At 43.8% G+C, this 16,220-nt stretch overlaps 2 protein-coding genes and 1 pseudogene across 2 annotated transcripts; 1 reads left to right on the top strand and 2 right to left on the bottom strand.

The window, feature by feature from the left end:
• Positions 1-2,059: 2,059 nt before the first annotated feature.
• On the bottom strand, positions 2,060-6,220 carry LOC124469147 (breast cancer metastasis-suppressor 1-like protein-A). Its single transcript, XM_047022250.1, has 10 exons — positions 5,900-6,220; positions 5,713-5,803; positions 5,427-5,554; positions 5,254-5,333; positions 4,720-4,816; positions 4,443-4,532; positions 4,251-4,315; positions 4,037-4,076; positions 3,652-3,778; positions 2,060-3,494 (listed from the first exon to the last, which is right to left on the bottom strand). Exons 1-10 carry the CDS (start codon positions 6,033-6,035, stop codon positions 3,377-3,379), a joined length of 972 nt encoding a protein of 323 aa, XP_046878206.1. The 5' UTR covers positions 6,036-6,220; the 3' UTR covers positions 2,060-3,376.
• Positions 6,221-10,269: 4,049 nt separating this feature from the next.
• Positions 10,270-12,746, top strand: nfkbiaa (nuclear factor of kappa light polypeptide gene enhancer in B-cells inhibitor, alpha a). Its single transcript, XM_047022259.1, has 6 exons — positions 10,270-10,585; positions 11,076-11,181; positions 11,397-11,604; positions 11,732-11,820; positions 11,940-12,194; positions 12,382-12,746. The coding sequence occupies exons 1-6, from the start codon at positions 10,341-10,343 to the stop codon at positions 12,412-12,414; spliced, it is 936 nt and encodes a 311-aa protein (XP_046878215.1). The 5' UTR covers positions 10,270-10,340; the 3' UTR covers positions 12,415-12,746.
• Positions 12,747-14,285: 1,539 nt separating this feature from the next.
• On the bottom strand, positions 14,286-15,962 carry LOC124468890 (annotated as a pseudogene).
• Positions 15,963-16,220: the final 258 nt, after the last annotated feature.

Below are 16,220 nucleotides of genomic sequence, written 5' to 3'. Positions count from 1 at the left end.
ATGAACTATAGATGGACCAGAGGCCAGCCCAACACTCATCCATCTGGGCCTCATCCCAGCACTCATCCATCAAGGCGTCAGCGATCACTGCACCCAGCAAGAAACCACTACCAGCCACCTAACAGACTCACTGGTACAGAACTGGAGAGTTAGAGATACAGACAGAGGGAGTATGATAGAAGGAGAGAAACAGAGATGGAGACAGAGAGAGACAGAAAGAGAGAGACAGGGAGGGTATGCTAAGGAGAAAGAGATCAATAAAAAGTGAGAAAAGAAAAAAGAGACAGAGAGAAACAGAGTGTATGAACTGAGCTGAGAGAACTCTCTGGAGAGATGTGGAAGTGACACACGATCCTGCTGTGGCCTCTGGTGTGGTGATAGGGATCCTCTCCCCATACACCCCATGCAGCAGTAGCTAGCACACATGGCCAGTGAGTCGCCTGTCACTAGACCAGTCTTCCCCCTCCATCCATCCATCTATCTCTTCATCAGCTGGGAGGCTTACTTCAGCAGGGTGCCCCAGATACAGGAACCTCCTCCCTCCTTCTGTCATCTAGTGCAGCCGGCTCCAACAAGATGGAGGTCTACTGACACACGCTGGCAGAAGGGGGGTACTGCATGCTGAACTACACCAGGGTGAAACGAGTCCACTTCGTACTGCATGATAGAAGTGGTTGTCTTCACTGACAGATGCTTTTATTTCAATCTATGGTTGACATGAGTATTATGAAACCAATTCTAGATCTGAGCAAATACAAAAAAAAGTACCAGAATTGTATGCATGGTTCCTGAGAAGAAACGGTTTTATGATTCATGGAGGGGTTGAAATAGGAGGATCATTTGACCATATCCTGAATCGATCTCAAATATGTGTTAATCTACTGAGTGCCCCACTGGCAGAAACTACGGCTGAAGAGTTGACTAGCTCAGCAGACTCTGGGCCATCATCAAAGGGCAATACTCAGCACTTTCTAAACAAGCCCCTCCTCATCCAGAGGGATCCAGCAGGCCTGGGTGAACCTCAGAGGTGACTTTTGTTTGAGCCTCATCAGACAGGTCTGGCTTAACCGTGGAACCTTCTGGAGTCAGGCAGCTGGGAGGGGAGACATCATGATCATTACAGGTGCTGAAACGTTATATTCAGATTGTTCTGGAAGCATACTGAGATGTGGTTTGACCTGTGCTGAGGATATATCCGTCTAGCTGACACTGCCAAGACCAGCAGATTCAGTCCTCACTCAGTCAGCAGACATTGGCTGATTATTCACGGCTTGCATTGTGTTAGTCACTAGTTGATAGACCTTTTTACAGGCTGTCACATCAGTCTTTACACATGCCCATAGAACTGCAATTAAACCCTCCAGACAACGAAAACCTCCCAGGGAACCTCCTTTGGAGGAGCGGGTCATGGAGGGCCCCCCTCCTCTTGAGATGGAGGAGTTAGGGACAGCCAGAGCGGGTCATGAAGGGCCCCCCTCCTCTTGAGATGGAGGAGTTAGGGACAGCCAGAGCGGGTCATGAAGGGCCCCCCTCCTCTTGAGATGGAGGAGTTAGGGACAGCCAGAGCGGGTCATGAAGGGCCCCCCTCCTCTTGAGATGGAGGAGTTAGGGACAGCCAGAGCGGGTCATGAAGGGCCCCCCTCCTCTTGAGATGGAGGAGTTAGGGACAGCCAGAGCGGGTCATGAAGGGCCCCCCTCCTCTTGAGATGGAGGAGTTAGGGACAGCCAGAGCGGGTCATGAAGGGCCCCCCTCCTCTTGAGATGGAGGAGTTAGGGACAGCCAGAGCGGGTCATGAAGGGCCCCCCTCCTCTTGAGATGGAGGAGTTAGGGACAGCCAGAGCGGGTCATGAAGGGCCCCCCTCCTCTTGAGATGGAGGAGTTAGGGACAGCCAGAGCGGGTCATGAAGGGCCCCCCTCCTCTTGAGATGGAGGAGTTAGGGACAGCCAGAGCGGGTCATGAAGGGCCCCCCTCCTCTTGAGATGGAGGAGTTAGGGAAAGCCAGAACTAGCAGTCTCATCAAGGTCCTTCATTCCCATGTGTACTTTCACAAGTGAATCTTCCAATACAAAATGAAATAATTTATTTGCTGTACATGCATTGGCACAATAATGTCATACAAGCTGCATTTGTCTTTAACATTTAGCACAATCTGAAAATAGGATTTAGGTTTTGGATGATGCAAGGTAGTGAGTCTATGTTCTTCTTAAAACATTAAAAACCTACTTTTGTAACATATTGATGGTATTGCAAAATAAATCTTTACACAGCCTAAACTTAAATATCAATTACATAATGATCTTACATCACTTCTGAGTACAATACTGTTGGCAGTTTTTTTATACAGGTAGAGATAAATCTGTCTCTTCAAACCTATCATTTGTACACACACACACAATCAAATGTGCCCACAACTGGGACAGCATGGACCGGTCACCTTTCCAACCAGAGTCATCACTCTGATCGCAACATTAGAAGATAACACTCAAACTCACTGTACAAAACTGAACTCATTATACTGATGAGGACACATGATAACTAGTGTCTATTTGGGACACCTGGACAACCACTTAGGCCTATGTCAGAGAGAAAGGGGGAGGGGGAGGAAGGAGAAGAGGGAGGGAGGGAGAGGGAATGGAGGGGAGTATGGGGAAGAGGGAGGGACGGAGAGAAGGTGGAAGGGATCTATGTGTACAGCCAGCTATGAGTACATTGAGCTTTTGTAAGCGTAGTGTTTACACGGGGGTCATTGTGAGAAGATGAAGGGCAGATGACACACATGCATGGCAACAACAGCAGGCCAACAGTAGAAGTATATCAAGCTCACAGTGAAGTAAACTCCTCTATAGTCAGGTCACCTCCATGGAAGAGGGTTGACCTTTGTAGAATAAAATAGTTGATAAGGAGACTTTAATTCTCCTATTGCACTCGTTGACCTAAATTTAACATACCCGTTTCGCCTATAGCTTACACTAAGCCATAGAGCAGATTCCATCTATCAACCTATTCAGTAAATATCATCCTGTCAGCGATGCCCCTCCCCTAATGCCAGGAAGGCTTCACCACGTCTACAGGACTATATTCAGGAGTTAGGCACCATCTTGTTAGAAAGGCACACAGCGCCCAGCGATCATGGCGCAGGTCAGTTCACAGCCACCCTCCCTTTTTTAGCAGCATGGGATCTCCAGTTCACAGAATGACACTTGGTGGCATTGAGGAACATCAACATACAGTAGATACACATTTTAAAAAGGAGACTATAGGAGGTTTCCCTAACAGTAAGGGGAGCGGGAGGAAGGGATCTGCCTCGTTGGGTGTCAGAGAGCCCGGAGAGCCCCCCCAGAGGGCCGAGTGAGGGCAGGGTGACCTGGGGGACTTTAGGAGTGCTTCACGGTGTATTTGCCTTTCTGCAGCTGGGAGATGTAGAGCTTGGACTTGGTGCCATCCAGCCGTTTGAACCACACCTCTTCCTGGTTGATCGTGGTGATGATGGCACTGAGGAGCAGTGGAGGAAAATGACAAATTGCAGACAGAAATACCTATGTGAACACACTAGCATGCACCAACAAATACATTCTCCCAGATACAAAAATATGTTTCCACACCCTGCCCACACACACACAAAGATATCTAAAACTGCTCCCACACACACCTGGTGGGGTATCCGTCCTTCCTGTGGATGCAGATGACCTGTCCTCTGCTGAACCACTGGCTGTCGTAGAACAGCCTCCCATCCTCAGACCGTGCCACATGGTGGGGTCGCTCTGGCTTGGTGGGCACTGGACGGATACAGAGAGGGAGGGTGGGAGAGGGACGGGGGGAGGGAGGGAGGACGGGCAAGAGAAGGAATAGGGAAGGAGCAGAGATAAAGAAAGATGGGGAAGCAGACAAGAGAGAAAGGGAGACAGAGAGAACAGTGTCAGGGGCTACAATAAGAAAGATCACGCACCTCCCAGATAGGACATATTCAAAGTATTTACTTATTTAAGCAGCTGACGAAACTAAAATGTATGTATGTATTTCAGAGGGTCTCCTACCATCCACCTTGACTCTGTGGGGCCCCAGTGATGCCATTGCCTGAGACACACACAACCAACCAGTTCAGAAGTCAAAGTCCAACCACCTACCAGCTCAAAGGTCAACCACCTACCAGCTCAAAGGTCAACCACCTACCAGCTCAAAAGGTCAGAGGTCAAATACAACAACTAAACCAGACACAAAATACCATTGTCGTGGTTATCTGACAAATACCTTTCTTATGGCGGTCCAGTCCTCAAGTATATCCAGGTCTTGTAGCATGTAAACAATATATGGACGTACAGAGAGGTTAAGGAAGGCATACTGTGCACACTTGAAACTACCATCAACACTGACAGTTTCTAAGTGGGGTGGATAGCAACTTAAACTTCAGAGGAAACGCAAGGTGTGGAAATGAAAAGATATCTGAGACGACCACAGGCTTGTTCTTCTTGACAGGACAGAAAGGATCCTTCTTTTTATTCTTCTTGGAGTGCAACCCGTCATTCCACAATTCTGTAACACAAAAGCACCAATCAGACTGGGCGTACGTAGTCACATGCTTTTCTTGAAAAAACTGCAGTGGAAATCTCCCACTCATAACTACCTCTGACATCCATAATACACTGTGTGCTTCTGCCATGTGTTCATCCCCCACTTGTAGCGTGACTGTGTACGTGCGTCAACGTGATCGATCCCGTACCTGAGGTTATGTCAATACTGTGTCTATCTTCCTCCAGACGTCGGATCTTCTCCTCCAGTTCACTTTGAACGGTGTCAAACAGAAGTAGCTTCTCACTCTGGAAACACAGGTAACAGATCCACATGTCACGCTCCAAGTGCTAACATCACAGTCCGTCAATGGCGTACGGAATCTCTGAAGGCTCTGTGAGGGTCATCGCCATTCTTTGTCACCTTTGACATCAGGTGGATATTTGTACACTGCGTGTTCTTTTAATTTATTATGCATTATTCTTCCTGATCTGTTGATGCTGCTATGACGATAGTTGTCGGGATGCACACGGTTGTCAGGGAGGATAAACGCACCTGATAAAAACAGCATCGTCTGACATGGGCTCTTTTACTGACCAAGCACTACACTGAGAAAATGCACACCCCCCACAGACAACCGTGTCTACCGTTGAGCCTTAACAAATGCCTTCTCAACACATGCTCACAATGCACAGCATCTCCTGTATGGTGATTCATCAGCACTTTGACACGTTTGACCCCTCACCTCCCAGTGCTGGCAGGCAGCCTGGATCTCGCAGTCGTACTTGTTCTTCACCGACTCCAAACACAGTTCACGGTAAATTCCTAAAGAGAAAACGGCATTCCTCCAGGTAAGGCATCTATTTCACCCTCATATCATCTAGTGTCATTAAAGTCTCTTGAATATAGTCTACTGACCTGCTACTTTAGTCCTGATCTGCATGTTTTCTTGTAGGTTGGCCAGAGGGTCCAGATACTCCTGAGCACAACCAGAAATGACCTCCTGTAGCTTTAAGTCGACCTGGTTCAGTCTTTCCTTGTACAGCCTGGACATATACACGCCCACACACAAATATACATGCACGCCACGCGGGTGACACACACACACAAGGTATATTTTGAAAACGTATGTACATACCAGACAGCCAGATACTGCAGTGTAAGACAATCATGCACATTTGCTGGCTATTTAGTTATATCTTACTGCTCTTTCAAGTCAGTGAACTGTTTCTCCAGGGTGGTCATCTCATCCAGACATTCCATTCGCCTCCTTTCGCAATCTTCGTCATCCATCTCTGAACACACAACAATAACCGTAAACGTTTGGCAATGCATTAGGAGTTCAATAAGGTTGTCAAGTTTACAGGTTGCAATTTACAAAACTTCCCTACCAGAGCTATCTCCATCTTCAGACACAGACGAACTGACTGTGTCATCTTCGTCGGTGCTGCTGGCGTCTTGCTCAGGGTAATCGACCTCCATTTCCTCATGGTTGCTTTCCTTCTTTTCTCTAGAATGCACTGGCATTATGCTGCACAAAATCTAGCTAGTACGAGACTACGGATAAGGACAATGTACTTGTTTTTTTTTATAACTGGCGCAGCTTGTGTTCAACTCATATAGAACATCTTACCGTGGTTAGCTAGCTGGTAGTTAGCTAACTACACAACTAAAACAGAAAACATGGCCAATTCCATCCACCAATCGACAACGGTTGAAGAACGGGCACTTCGCTGCAGGGAATTGTAGTCTTTTTTATTTTTTTCACCGCTGCGTTAATGCACACATTTTAGATCATAATTTAAACATCGTTTAATTTTAAATTTTAAATGCCTTTATTATATGTTTGTGTTTTTTTTCTTTTATTCATGCTGCTAGATTATACAAAAATAAAGAATTATGGCAATTATTTTTCCTGTAATTCTTTTTCGAACCAGAAGAGAGCAATGCAGTCCCGTTTAACGTCTGATTGTTCCTATGGGACTGGTAGGAGCAGGTATGTCACTCTGGTATTAAACTCTTTAAATCTGTCCAATTATTTACTGGGCCACCCTCCAAAAATAACTTTAGCTCAGAAATGATTAATAGTGGGATATACTCATTAGAATGCATATAAAGTATGCATGGGAATTAAATTGGATTAATGGAGCACAAAAGCATATTTCTGGACGTTGATGATAAAACGTTGACGATGAATTTGGGTTGAGGTTGGTTCTAACTGCTTACTGTTGTTCACGCTGTAGGCTACTGCAGAACAGAACCTAATGTTTACCGCAGTGGGGCTCTTTCAGTGGAGAGCTTATTTAAATCTAGAACATCCTACTCTTACAGTGTTGGTCTACATAAATAATTGGCCCAACTCGCCCTGGGCGCACAATGTGCCAGAACCGCCACTGGGATTTTGATTGTGTATCAGCGAACAGCAGAGGGTCTCATGGAGCGGTAAATCCAGCAGTGGTATAAGGTTTAATAGTCAGTATTGATAGGTGTTTGATTTGAAGATTATTTAGAATAAGATTATTTTCCAAAAATTAGGTAGGTAGTTCTTTTTTTTTAAATTATTTACACAAAGTTATAAAACATTTGGGACCAAAAAATACGATAATGTAAATCCACGAGTTAAAAAGTTAATGAATAAAAGTCCCATTAGTCAAAAGAATGCTGCTGTCAGAGTTTTTTAATTTTTTTATTTTAAGGATAAAAAAAACAGGACTTCACAACTGTAAGAGTTGTGAACAATTAGCAATCATAACTTAAAAAAAAAAAATGCATCGCATGCACGAGCACACACTATATCGGGCCAACTGTCTATGACACACCCACACACACACATACACACACACACAGTAACATGGGACTGTCTAACCAGTATTGACATGGAAGTGATGTTTTAACCCCAGTCCAGTCCTAGTTCAGTCCTAGTGGCACCAGGGCTTCGGGCGGTCAGTTTGTTTGATGGGGTAACAGCACATGCCCCCATCACCATGGGAATACTTGCCGAATAGATGGGTATAACCCCTACTCCGAAACACACCCACACTTCCCCGAAAACCTGAACTCACACATTCAGTCTGAAACCCTGCAAGCAACAGGGGAGGCACACTCTCAGAGGGCTGATCTTAGTTCATGGTTTCAATTAATTTGCTTCTGAAGTCCATTTGCCCAGGGGTTTTCTCATTTTACCTTTCAAAAGATGAAACCTGGTGCCTGACGTAGCTGTGTTACCAATGCACCTTTTTTTTCTCATTCCTTTTGTTCACCATACATTTTACTACCTTTGCTCACGCTCGTACACAGATTATACTTCATAAATCTGCAATAATCTGTGTTCAATGAAAGGAAACTGCAAATTGAACTACGACAATCAAATGCATTTTCCAGAACGCTTCACAATGTCAAGGGAGTGGCCTAGGCAAAAATATGCAAAACTTTTTTTGTGTCAATCAATCAATAAACGTCGTTAACACCTCCTAACCTCAGACGGAAACCAGTCATTCATTGGTAATTCAGGACGAGAAAGAGAACGTAAAGATACTTCACATTACATATTCCAGGGGCACATTTTGAATACCATTGTAAGGGTAAAGTCCCTTTGTTACAGTGGCAACTTTTGACTCACCTCCTTCAAGGCGATGTCAGGACCATGTGACAACCTTTCTCAATGAAAAACCCTTTTTCACATCACTTCCACCACACACTAACATATCTAAAAGTGGGGGAAATAACTGTGAAATGGAGGTTTATATTAACCTGACTTGCCAGATGGCTTGTAACTCTCTGGAATGTCGTCCTTTGAAACTGTGAAAAAGGGCAAGCACAAAAAATTATAATTGGTAGGTGATTGGATGAACAATCTATCACTGTCTAACTTGTAACTGCCAGTAGTTCCTCAGAGGACGCTGATTGGTCCAAACCACTGTCCGAAACTGACCATACATGACCCAGGTAATTACAGTCAATGAGCGATGTACATAATGTGACAATAATGCCATAAACTGACTACACAGTCAGTAATGATAATTGAAAATGAAAAGAGACATGCAGAGGGGAGATTTCTAGCTGTTCCCTTGATTTACAGTCATATGCTCTACAACTGAACTATACCCATCTGTGTAAGAGCTCTATAAATACTATATGTGTAAGTCTGCAGCTTGCTCTACATAGAGAACAGAGGTCAGTCAGGAAAGGCTTCTGGATCAGGCCAAATCTATTTTTACCAGGTAGCCAGGTACCATTAGTCATGTAGGGGGCAATGTTGAGTAGCCAGTGTGCATGACAACCCCATGTAAACAAAAGACAAGTGGGGAACAATCAGAACACAGAACTGGAAGTTCCATTTAATGTGCTGTGTAAAACGTCTGACCATACACAGACACAACAAGCACAATCCCCAAAAAGTCGGTACATGACACAGTACACAATGTGTACAGCTTCTGTCCTTACTATCACAGAGAGAAGAATGTAAGGAATCCACCAGGGACAGGAGACTCGCAGGGCTGAATGTTCTCTTCATGACATTCAGCAGAGTATGACGCACACTCGCACCATGCTGAGACTGCTCCTAAGGGGAGGGTGTGTGCGTCTATACACCGAAGGCCATCTTTGAGTATCAGCCTATAAGAGGTGGGATTGATGATCTTGGAGACGGTTGCTATGTTGTTAGATATGGGCGTATCAGTGGGCAAACAGAGGAAACCCTGGGCTTTTTAGTTTGTATGTCAAGAGCAGGGCGCCTGTGTAGATACTCTTACACTTAAAACCTCTACAATACAAAGGATTTCCCCTGCTCAACATCCACAAAGATTCACATCCTTCAAGTGGGGTGGCGTGGGTAAAAATTCAACAATTTCCCAAAGGTTACCTGAGGCTGTCTCCCAAGTTTTGGGAGACTACAGTATGTTGTGGGGAAATCATAATTCTGTGGACGTTTGACATTTGTGCTACTACATTTGTAGGGTTATTCCAAATGCATCTCAATGAGACATAGTGTCACAATATGTTTCTTTTGCAAGTTTCCATTAAGCAAACTTTAAGGTTTCCTCCTTTCAGAAAAGGGGAAAAAATACGGTGAAAATAAAAGGAGCAAAACTAGTTATGTAAACAATTTTAACACAGAGATAAATGCAACATTGGCTTCAACAAGCATGAGGCCAATCTCATTTCTTTGTTAATACTGTACTTCACACAATTAAAATTGTGCTTAATGATTTTTTATGCACAACTTACAATGCATATGTATACTTTACGTAGGCTTACATTTTTCGCTTGGGCTCAGATAAGATGCAATGAAGTATGCACACCATGCAAATGAGCATATCCAGAAGAACTCGTTGCAACTTCCATTTATTTACCATGGTTGCGGATATCTCATACATCTGTTCATCTGCACACATGTTCTCAGCGCGTCACATTTGGAAATAGAAATTTGAAATTTAGTTTTTACAATCTTTGTTCTAAGTCAGCTACCTAACCTCAGTTAATGTGGCACAACTTCAAGTAAAGTGTACCTGGGTTAGCTCTACCCATGACAGGATATTCCACTCAGTCGTCTAAAAGCAGCTGTAACGAATTCTAGGCTATTGTTCACATCTCATTAATTAATGTTGGCTAATAGGAAACTACAGGTTTTCATTCTTACTCTACGGATCTATTTAGGGGGAGTTTTCTCCATTAAAAACCCCAGTCTATGAGTTTCCCTAGATAACTCAACGTGGAAATCCCCTAAGCAGCCTCCTCCCCAAGCCTTAAATAAAAGGCACCTCCCTCGATCCACTCATACTCTATTCAAAGTTAGCCACAGAACAGTCTACTTCAGTATCAGCCATATTTGCTATGGATGTCTATAGAGAGTCGAGTCACAGCGAAATGGATTACTTTGATGAAATGGATCTTAAACATGGTAAAGTGTTACCTTGCCATGAAGATCGCTTTGATAGCGGGTTGGAATCGTTAAAAGAGGAGGAATATAATAACCTTGCGAAAGAGTTGGAGGACTTAAGAGTGGTCGCTATAGAAACCATGCCAAAGGAGTGCGGTTCTGAACCCTGGAAAAAAGTAGTGACCGATGACGGAGACACGTAAGTACATGTTTTATATTGCAACTTCAAGTAGGCTAATGCTATTAGTAATAAATAACTATGTCTTTGCAAAAAATTGAAGGATTCTTGTTTTAAGACCGCCTTGTGCATACGCATTAAAATGCACTTCTATTAGATGTCATAATATTAATACCAAGTAAAGATGGAAGAATTAGCCTCGGCTACACATTCCCTAATATAAGTTTGCAAGTAAACAAACAAGCAAAAAACTCGAAAAGGTTTTGGCACAGAATCTAACATGGGCGGCGCTACATTCAACAGTGCGCATTCAGGAAAGTCCCTGGCGCTCTGCCAGCAACTGATAAAGCATTATGTGTCGAGCCACAACTAGTGGAAATAACCCAGAGAAAAAAAAATCCATTCTTGCGCAACGCTTTAGTGCTCAGCTTTGTTCTTTTTTTCAGCCACTTCCTCCGCGTATTTTAAAACAATTTTTTTTAATCAAAGCTTTCCACCCACTTTTTCACAGGTTCCTCCACCTCGCCATTATTCATGAAGCCACAGAATATGCGTTCCAGATGATCAAGCTGTCTCAAAACGAATCATTCCTGAATGTACAGAACAACCAGAGACAGGTAAACCCACGAGAATGACCATGTGTTAAACAAAATTAACTTAAGTGAAATTGTATACACTTCCAAGCCTTCTTTATTACTTTAATTATGATCATTAAAACTTGCTTTAAACTAAAAAGTACATTACAAACAGCTATTAATCCCCATTTAATGCCATGAACAATGCATCAGATAAGGATGTGTCATTAAAGGCCTTCATCTTCTTCTCCCTTCAGACTGCGCTCCACCTGGCTGTGGTGACTGAGCAGCCTCACCTGGTGGAGAGGCTGCTGAAGGCCGGCTGTGACCCCAGGCTAGCAGACAATAGCGGGAACACAGCCCTTCACGTTGCCTGCAAGAAGGGTTCCCTTGCCTGCTTCAGCGTCCTCACCCAGAACTGCCACCATCACCTCACCTCCATCCTCACCGTGCCCAACTATAGTGGTGAGCCTGCTCTGCCATCTTTAAACCCTCCCACGCCATGCTTATTAGCTTTTAGAACTAGCTTCCATGTATCTCACTCATCTTGATATTCTGTGGTGTTCTGACCTACAATCTTCTCCTGTTACAGGACACAACTGTCTCCACCTGTCTGCCATAAACGGCTACCTGTCATTGGTGGAGAATCTCGTTCAGTTGGGCTCAGACATCAACGCACAGGTAGGTGTCATCCCATGGGAGTCTCTGGTATAAAACCAAACATTTCTAACAATGGAGAGATGAGAAAAGTTGAAAAAAGACAAGTGGATCTAACTTGACTGTGTTCCTTTTTCTTGTAGGAGCAGTGTAGCGGTCGCACAGCCCTCCACTTGGCCGTGGACCTCCAGAATCCCTCCCTAGTCCACCGGCTTCTGGCCCTTGGGGCGGACGTCAACAGTCTGACATACGGGGGCTTCGCACCATACCACCTGACATACGGCCGACAGAACACGGAGATCCGCCACCAACTGTTCGAGAAGACAGCTCAGGACCTCCTGGAACTGCCCGAAAGCGAATCAGAGGAGAGCGAGGAGGAGTTCATGTCAGATGATGAGGTGAGCTCAGCCCCATCACCCTCACACACATCATGTGCTCAATCTGTCCTCCACTGCCTCTGGACAGACTTGCGCCCTGTCCATTTTGCACTGTTAATGTTCCAGATAACATGGATTATGACATAATGTTATTACATTATTATTTCTAACGGTACGTTTTTTCAATTTGGTCTCTCGTTCTCTGCAGATGTACGATGACATCAAGTTCGGGGAGAACTAAAGATGTCGTCTGCACCAATGTGGTGGTGTGTCGCTGCTGCTGGCTAGTCTGGCATACGGTCAGGAACGGCCGGTCTAAGAAGGCAGGGGTGCCCAGCTCAGAGCCGGCCACGCCGCCCAGACTGAAGAGGCCATTCCGATTGGTCTGGATAGACCGGTCACGTTCAAGATGTTCCAAGGCACCAGGCGTCTGACCTCAGAAGAGAATGCTACAGTGTTCATGTACTGTATATAATGGAAGATATTCTGTAACATACTGTAAATAGACAGACCAGAGAGATATTTTTTATATATATTGAAATATATTATTTGTGAATAAAACATCTTTTTATTGAAAATAATTCTGAATTTGTTTTTGAATATCAATGGATTCTGACTAGTTGCTTTCATTTTGTGAGAGAAAGTGATTCCTGGACTTTTTGACACAGTTAGATCGTGATCTGTCTCTTAAGACTCACTGCTTCACAGTACTTTACTGGTAAGGAAAACCATCACAGTAGTAACGTACAGGCTTCAGAAAGTCCCCCTCAAAACCCTTTGTACATTCTGGGATTTCCTGGTAAGGGTGAGGTCACTGGTTCACTGAGTCATGTTATCAAACTCTCCAGGACATGCAATAGTTGATGTAATATTTCACTAAGATGTTCCTGAGAATATGTGACTGATTGGGTCGAGTGAAGAGGAAGTTAGTGCCAGGTCACTGTACTCAGGGACACCATTTTTGAAAAAGAGGAAATCTGAAACTTTTTAGATCGTCATCAACCTCCGTGTCACGATGCCAAGGAAGCAATGTCCAGCCAGGAGCTAGCTCAGCTGACAGGATATAACTAGTTAGCAACAAGGGAATACTGCTAGTGGTCACAGTTAAAAGGAACAATACTTTGCTTTCATTCAAATACACATGAATACTAAAACGAATATATACTACTTTGTCGTTTATCTTCATTAATGCTAAAGTCAGGAAATCCCCCCAAATAGCCTGTAGAAGATAGCCTGTTTACACCTTTAAAAGGTGTTAACGTCAGCTTTCTAGTTTCCAGTGGGTGTTAACAACCATTTTGTCCTGATCTGAATATCTATGTTTTCTTTGACCTAAAATAAAAAAACAACTAGCTTTCTTCAGAATTGGCCAGATGTATATCTATATAAGGTATTTAAGGTTATATACAAGGTTTTAAAGGAGACTCTAATGGTTCTACTTGGATCTTTTAGAAATAAACATATCTATTTCTGATACTGTAGGAACAGGAAATGGTTTTTGAATTTTGAGTAGAGAAGGTTAAGTAGGTCACAACTACTGTAGTCGTGTTAATGGTAGTACCCATATCATGTGATCTAGAGCACTGAACCGCAACAGGAAGTCACAGCTGAGTTTTGCACAGATCAAGTCCCACAAAAAAAATTCCCAGCTTCTAAATCAGTCCAACTGAAGCTAAGCTTATTTAAGACACACGTCAATGGTAGTTGTGTAAAGGGCTCACTTTCATACCTGGGAACAGACATCTGAATGAATAAGACCTAATAATATAATATCTTGCAGTACATGGTGGTGTACAAGTACTGATGTCATGCTAAGTAATAATAAATAATAAAAGTCAGAATTTTGCAATAACAATTTTAACCAAAGTAACATGCAAAAAGGGAAACTTGAATCTTAGATTTGCAGTCAAACGCCCTAGCACTGAGCTACACCCATCTTAGTGATCATTTGTATAATTTCTGTGCATCAGGATGAACAATCTTGCAGAACAGATTTTACTCCAAAAATGTATTTTTATTGAATGGAACAGGGTAAATATACAGTAAACAAAAAGTAACATAATTCCATCTCTGGGGCTTACTTGTCCCGTTCTCTTCACCGATTGGCTCTAAGACAGGAAGGAGGTATGTCTCTGTCTCAGTCTCTCTTTACTGATAGGTTCTCAGACAGGAAGGAGGTAGATTTTAGCATCAGTATCTCTTCACTGATTGTCTCTCAGACAGGGAGGAGAAAGTTCTTAGCATTAGTCTCTCTCAGCTAGGGACACCAGGTGAGAGTCCAGCTCAGACTCACTCAGAATCCTGCATGCAGAACAGCACATGTTTCATTAACAAAACAATAACAAGACTTAACAAAGTAAGCAAACCACCAGGAATTATAAATAGACTGGTACAGAGTCTGTTGGGGGCGAATGTGTGGAGATGTATTTCTTGCGAGACCCAACCTCTCAGCTTAACAACTTCACAGTCGACACTGCAAGTCATTGGGACCTGAACAATACATCTCTCTTTATAGTTACATGAATCCAAAATGAATCCAATGTTCATCAAATCTACAGTTTGACAATTTTATATCGGTCTTGGCCTTCAAATCGTCAATATGGCCACACTTTCTTTAAGATGGTCTTAATAGATATGTTGATGTGAATGATTTACCTGAACTTGGGGGTTTCTGTTGTGACAACCCCACCTCCAGCTCAGAGGGCTTGAAATCAATGGACAGGACAGTCGACAAACAGGTGATAGCCGTCTGAGAGAGCAGTAGAAAGATAGAGAGACAGAAGCGGAAGGAAGAGTGAGTGAGTGATTCCAGCAGAGGGATTTCTCAATACCCGCCTGTGAATGTCATTGCTATGACTTTTCAGTGACACACTCTTATGTGGAATTTGTATTCCTGGGACTCTACCTGAATAGTCTGTTCAAAAGTCCAGTCTTGTTTCTATTTCACTTTTTTCTCCAAGAAGCTGGTTGCCTCTGTCTGTTTGGTGCCTGTAGCGGTGGCCTTGAAGCCACAGAAGTACCCCGCTGGATCACACTTAAACACTTGGGGAGAGCTCTCCTCATCCACACCTATCACTATCATACCTCTAAGACAGTAAGGGATCCAGTTACATCACGTTCATTCAGCAGATGTTCGGGTAGACCTGGTCCTCTGTACTCACAGCAGCCTAGCGGCCTCATCTCTGCATTCTGTGTGTAGACCTGGGAGATGTCTGCTAGCCTCTAACACAGCATGTGCACCGGGATTTTGTAACCGTACTTGTACTGCCAGTTAGAGGCCTCGTAACGGGCCCGCTGCACCTGAGATTTACTGTCCGCTGAGGGGGGGTGGGGAGGGGGAGAGAGATGAAGAAGTAGGGAGAAGAGAGGGTGATGTGAGATGTGGGATGATAACATTAAGTGCCTTGTCCGAGGAAACAACGTCATTTGGCACTGCCGGGATTTCGAACCAGCAACCTTTGGATTACAAGACCAATTCCCTAACCGCTCAGCCACCCGACTAGAGGATAATTCCCTCCTCGACTCACTGTGGTCTATCTCTCTCTTTGGATAGGAATGAAGGTGAAATGGGGGAGTTTTAGTGAAAGAAACATTTCACAATGTGAGAATTAACGTCTGCATTTCCATCTGTTTGTAGAATAAACATTATGCTACTTTTGTGATAACAGTGATACTGCGTGATAGAGACAGTGTTTTTCCAGAGCCGACTGGTGACTGTATTCGATCATTGTTAATGAGGAGTATGAAGTCATGGCTAAATGTGAAACAATTAACAAAAAATGAAGTGTATCCTAGCCTACATCACACACACATGCATACACACACGTATACACTCACACACACGTTCACACACACACAGGTTACACATGCATTCACGTGCCTGTAAGCACACACACACACACAAAATTGTCGCTGCCAGTTTAGTCAACACTATGGCATGTTACGGCTGGTTGGAATGATCTATTACAACACTAGACCTTTACTGTGACACATTCTGGCCTCTCAACCACACACACACACACACATGTTTTCAAAACATGTTCAATG

The sequence above is a fragment of the Hypomesus transpacificus genome, chromosome 6, assembly GCF_021917145.1.
Source record: "Hypomesus transpacificus isolate Combined female chromosome 6, fHypTra1, whole genome shotgun sequence".
Classification (NCBI taxonomy): Eukaryota; Metazoa; Chordata; class Actinopteri; order Osmeriformes; family Osmeridae; genus Hypomesus; species Hypomesus transpacificus.
Note: the sequence above shows the minus strand (reverse complement) of the source record. Positions and strands in the feature narration are given on the sequence as shown.

Coding starts and splice junctions, on each gene's coding strand:
- LOC124469147 (XM_047022250.1), bottom strand. CDS start 6,035: ATGCCAGTGCATTCTAGAGAAAAGAAGGAAAGCAACCATGAGGAAATG. Junction 5,804..5,899: donor TGAAGATGGAGATAGCTCTG/GTAGGGAAGTTT, acceptor TTGTGTGTTCAG/AGATGGATGACGAAGATTGC. Junction 4,533..4,719: donor CAGTATTGACATAACCTCAG/GTACGGGATCGA, acceptor TTTGTGTTACAG/AATTGTGGAATGACGGGTTG.
- nfkbiaa (XM_047022259.1), top strand. CDS start 10,341: ATGGATGTCTATAGAGAGTCGAGTCACAGCGAAATGGATTACTTTGAT. Junction 11,605..11,731: donor CACCGTGCCCAACTATAGTG/GTGAGCCTGCTC, acceptor CTCCTGTTACAG/GACACAACTGTCTCCACCTG. Junction 11,821..11,939: donor GCTCAGACATCAACGCACAG/GTAGGTGTCATC, acceptor TTTTTCTTGTAG/GAGCAGTGTAGCGGTCGCAC.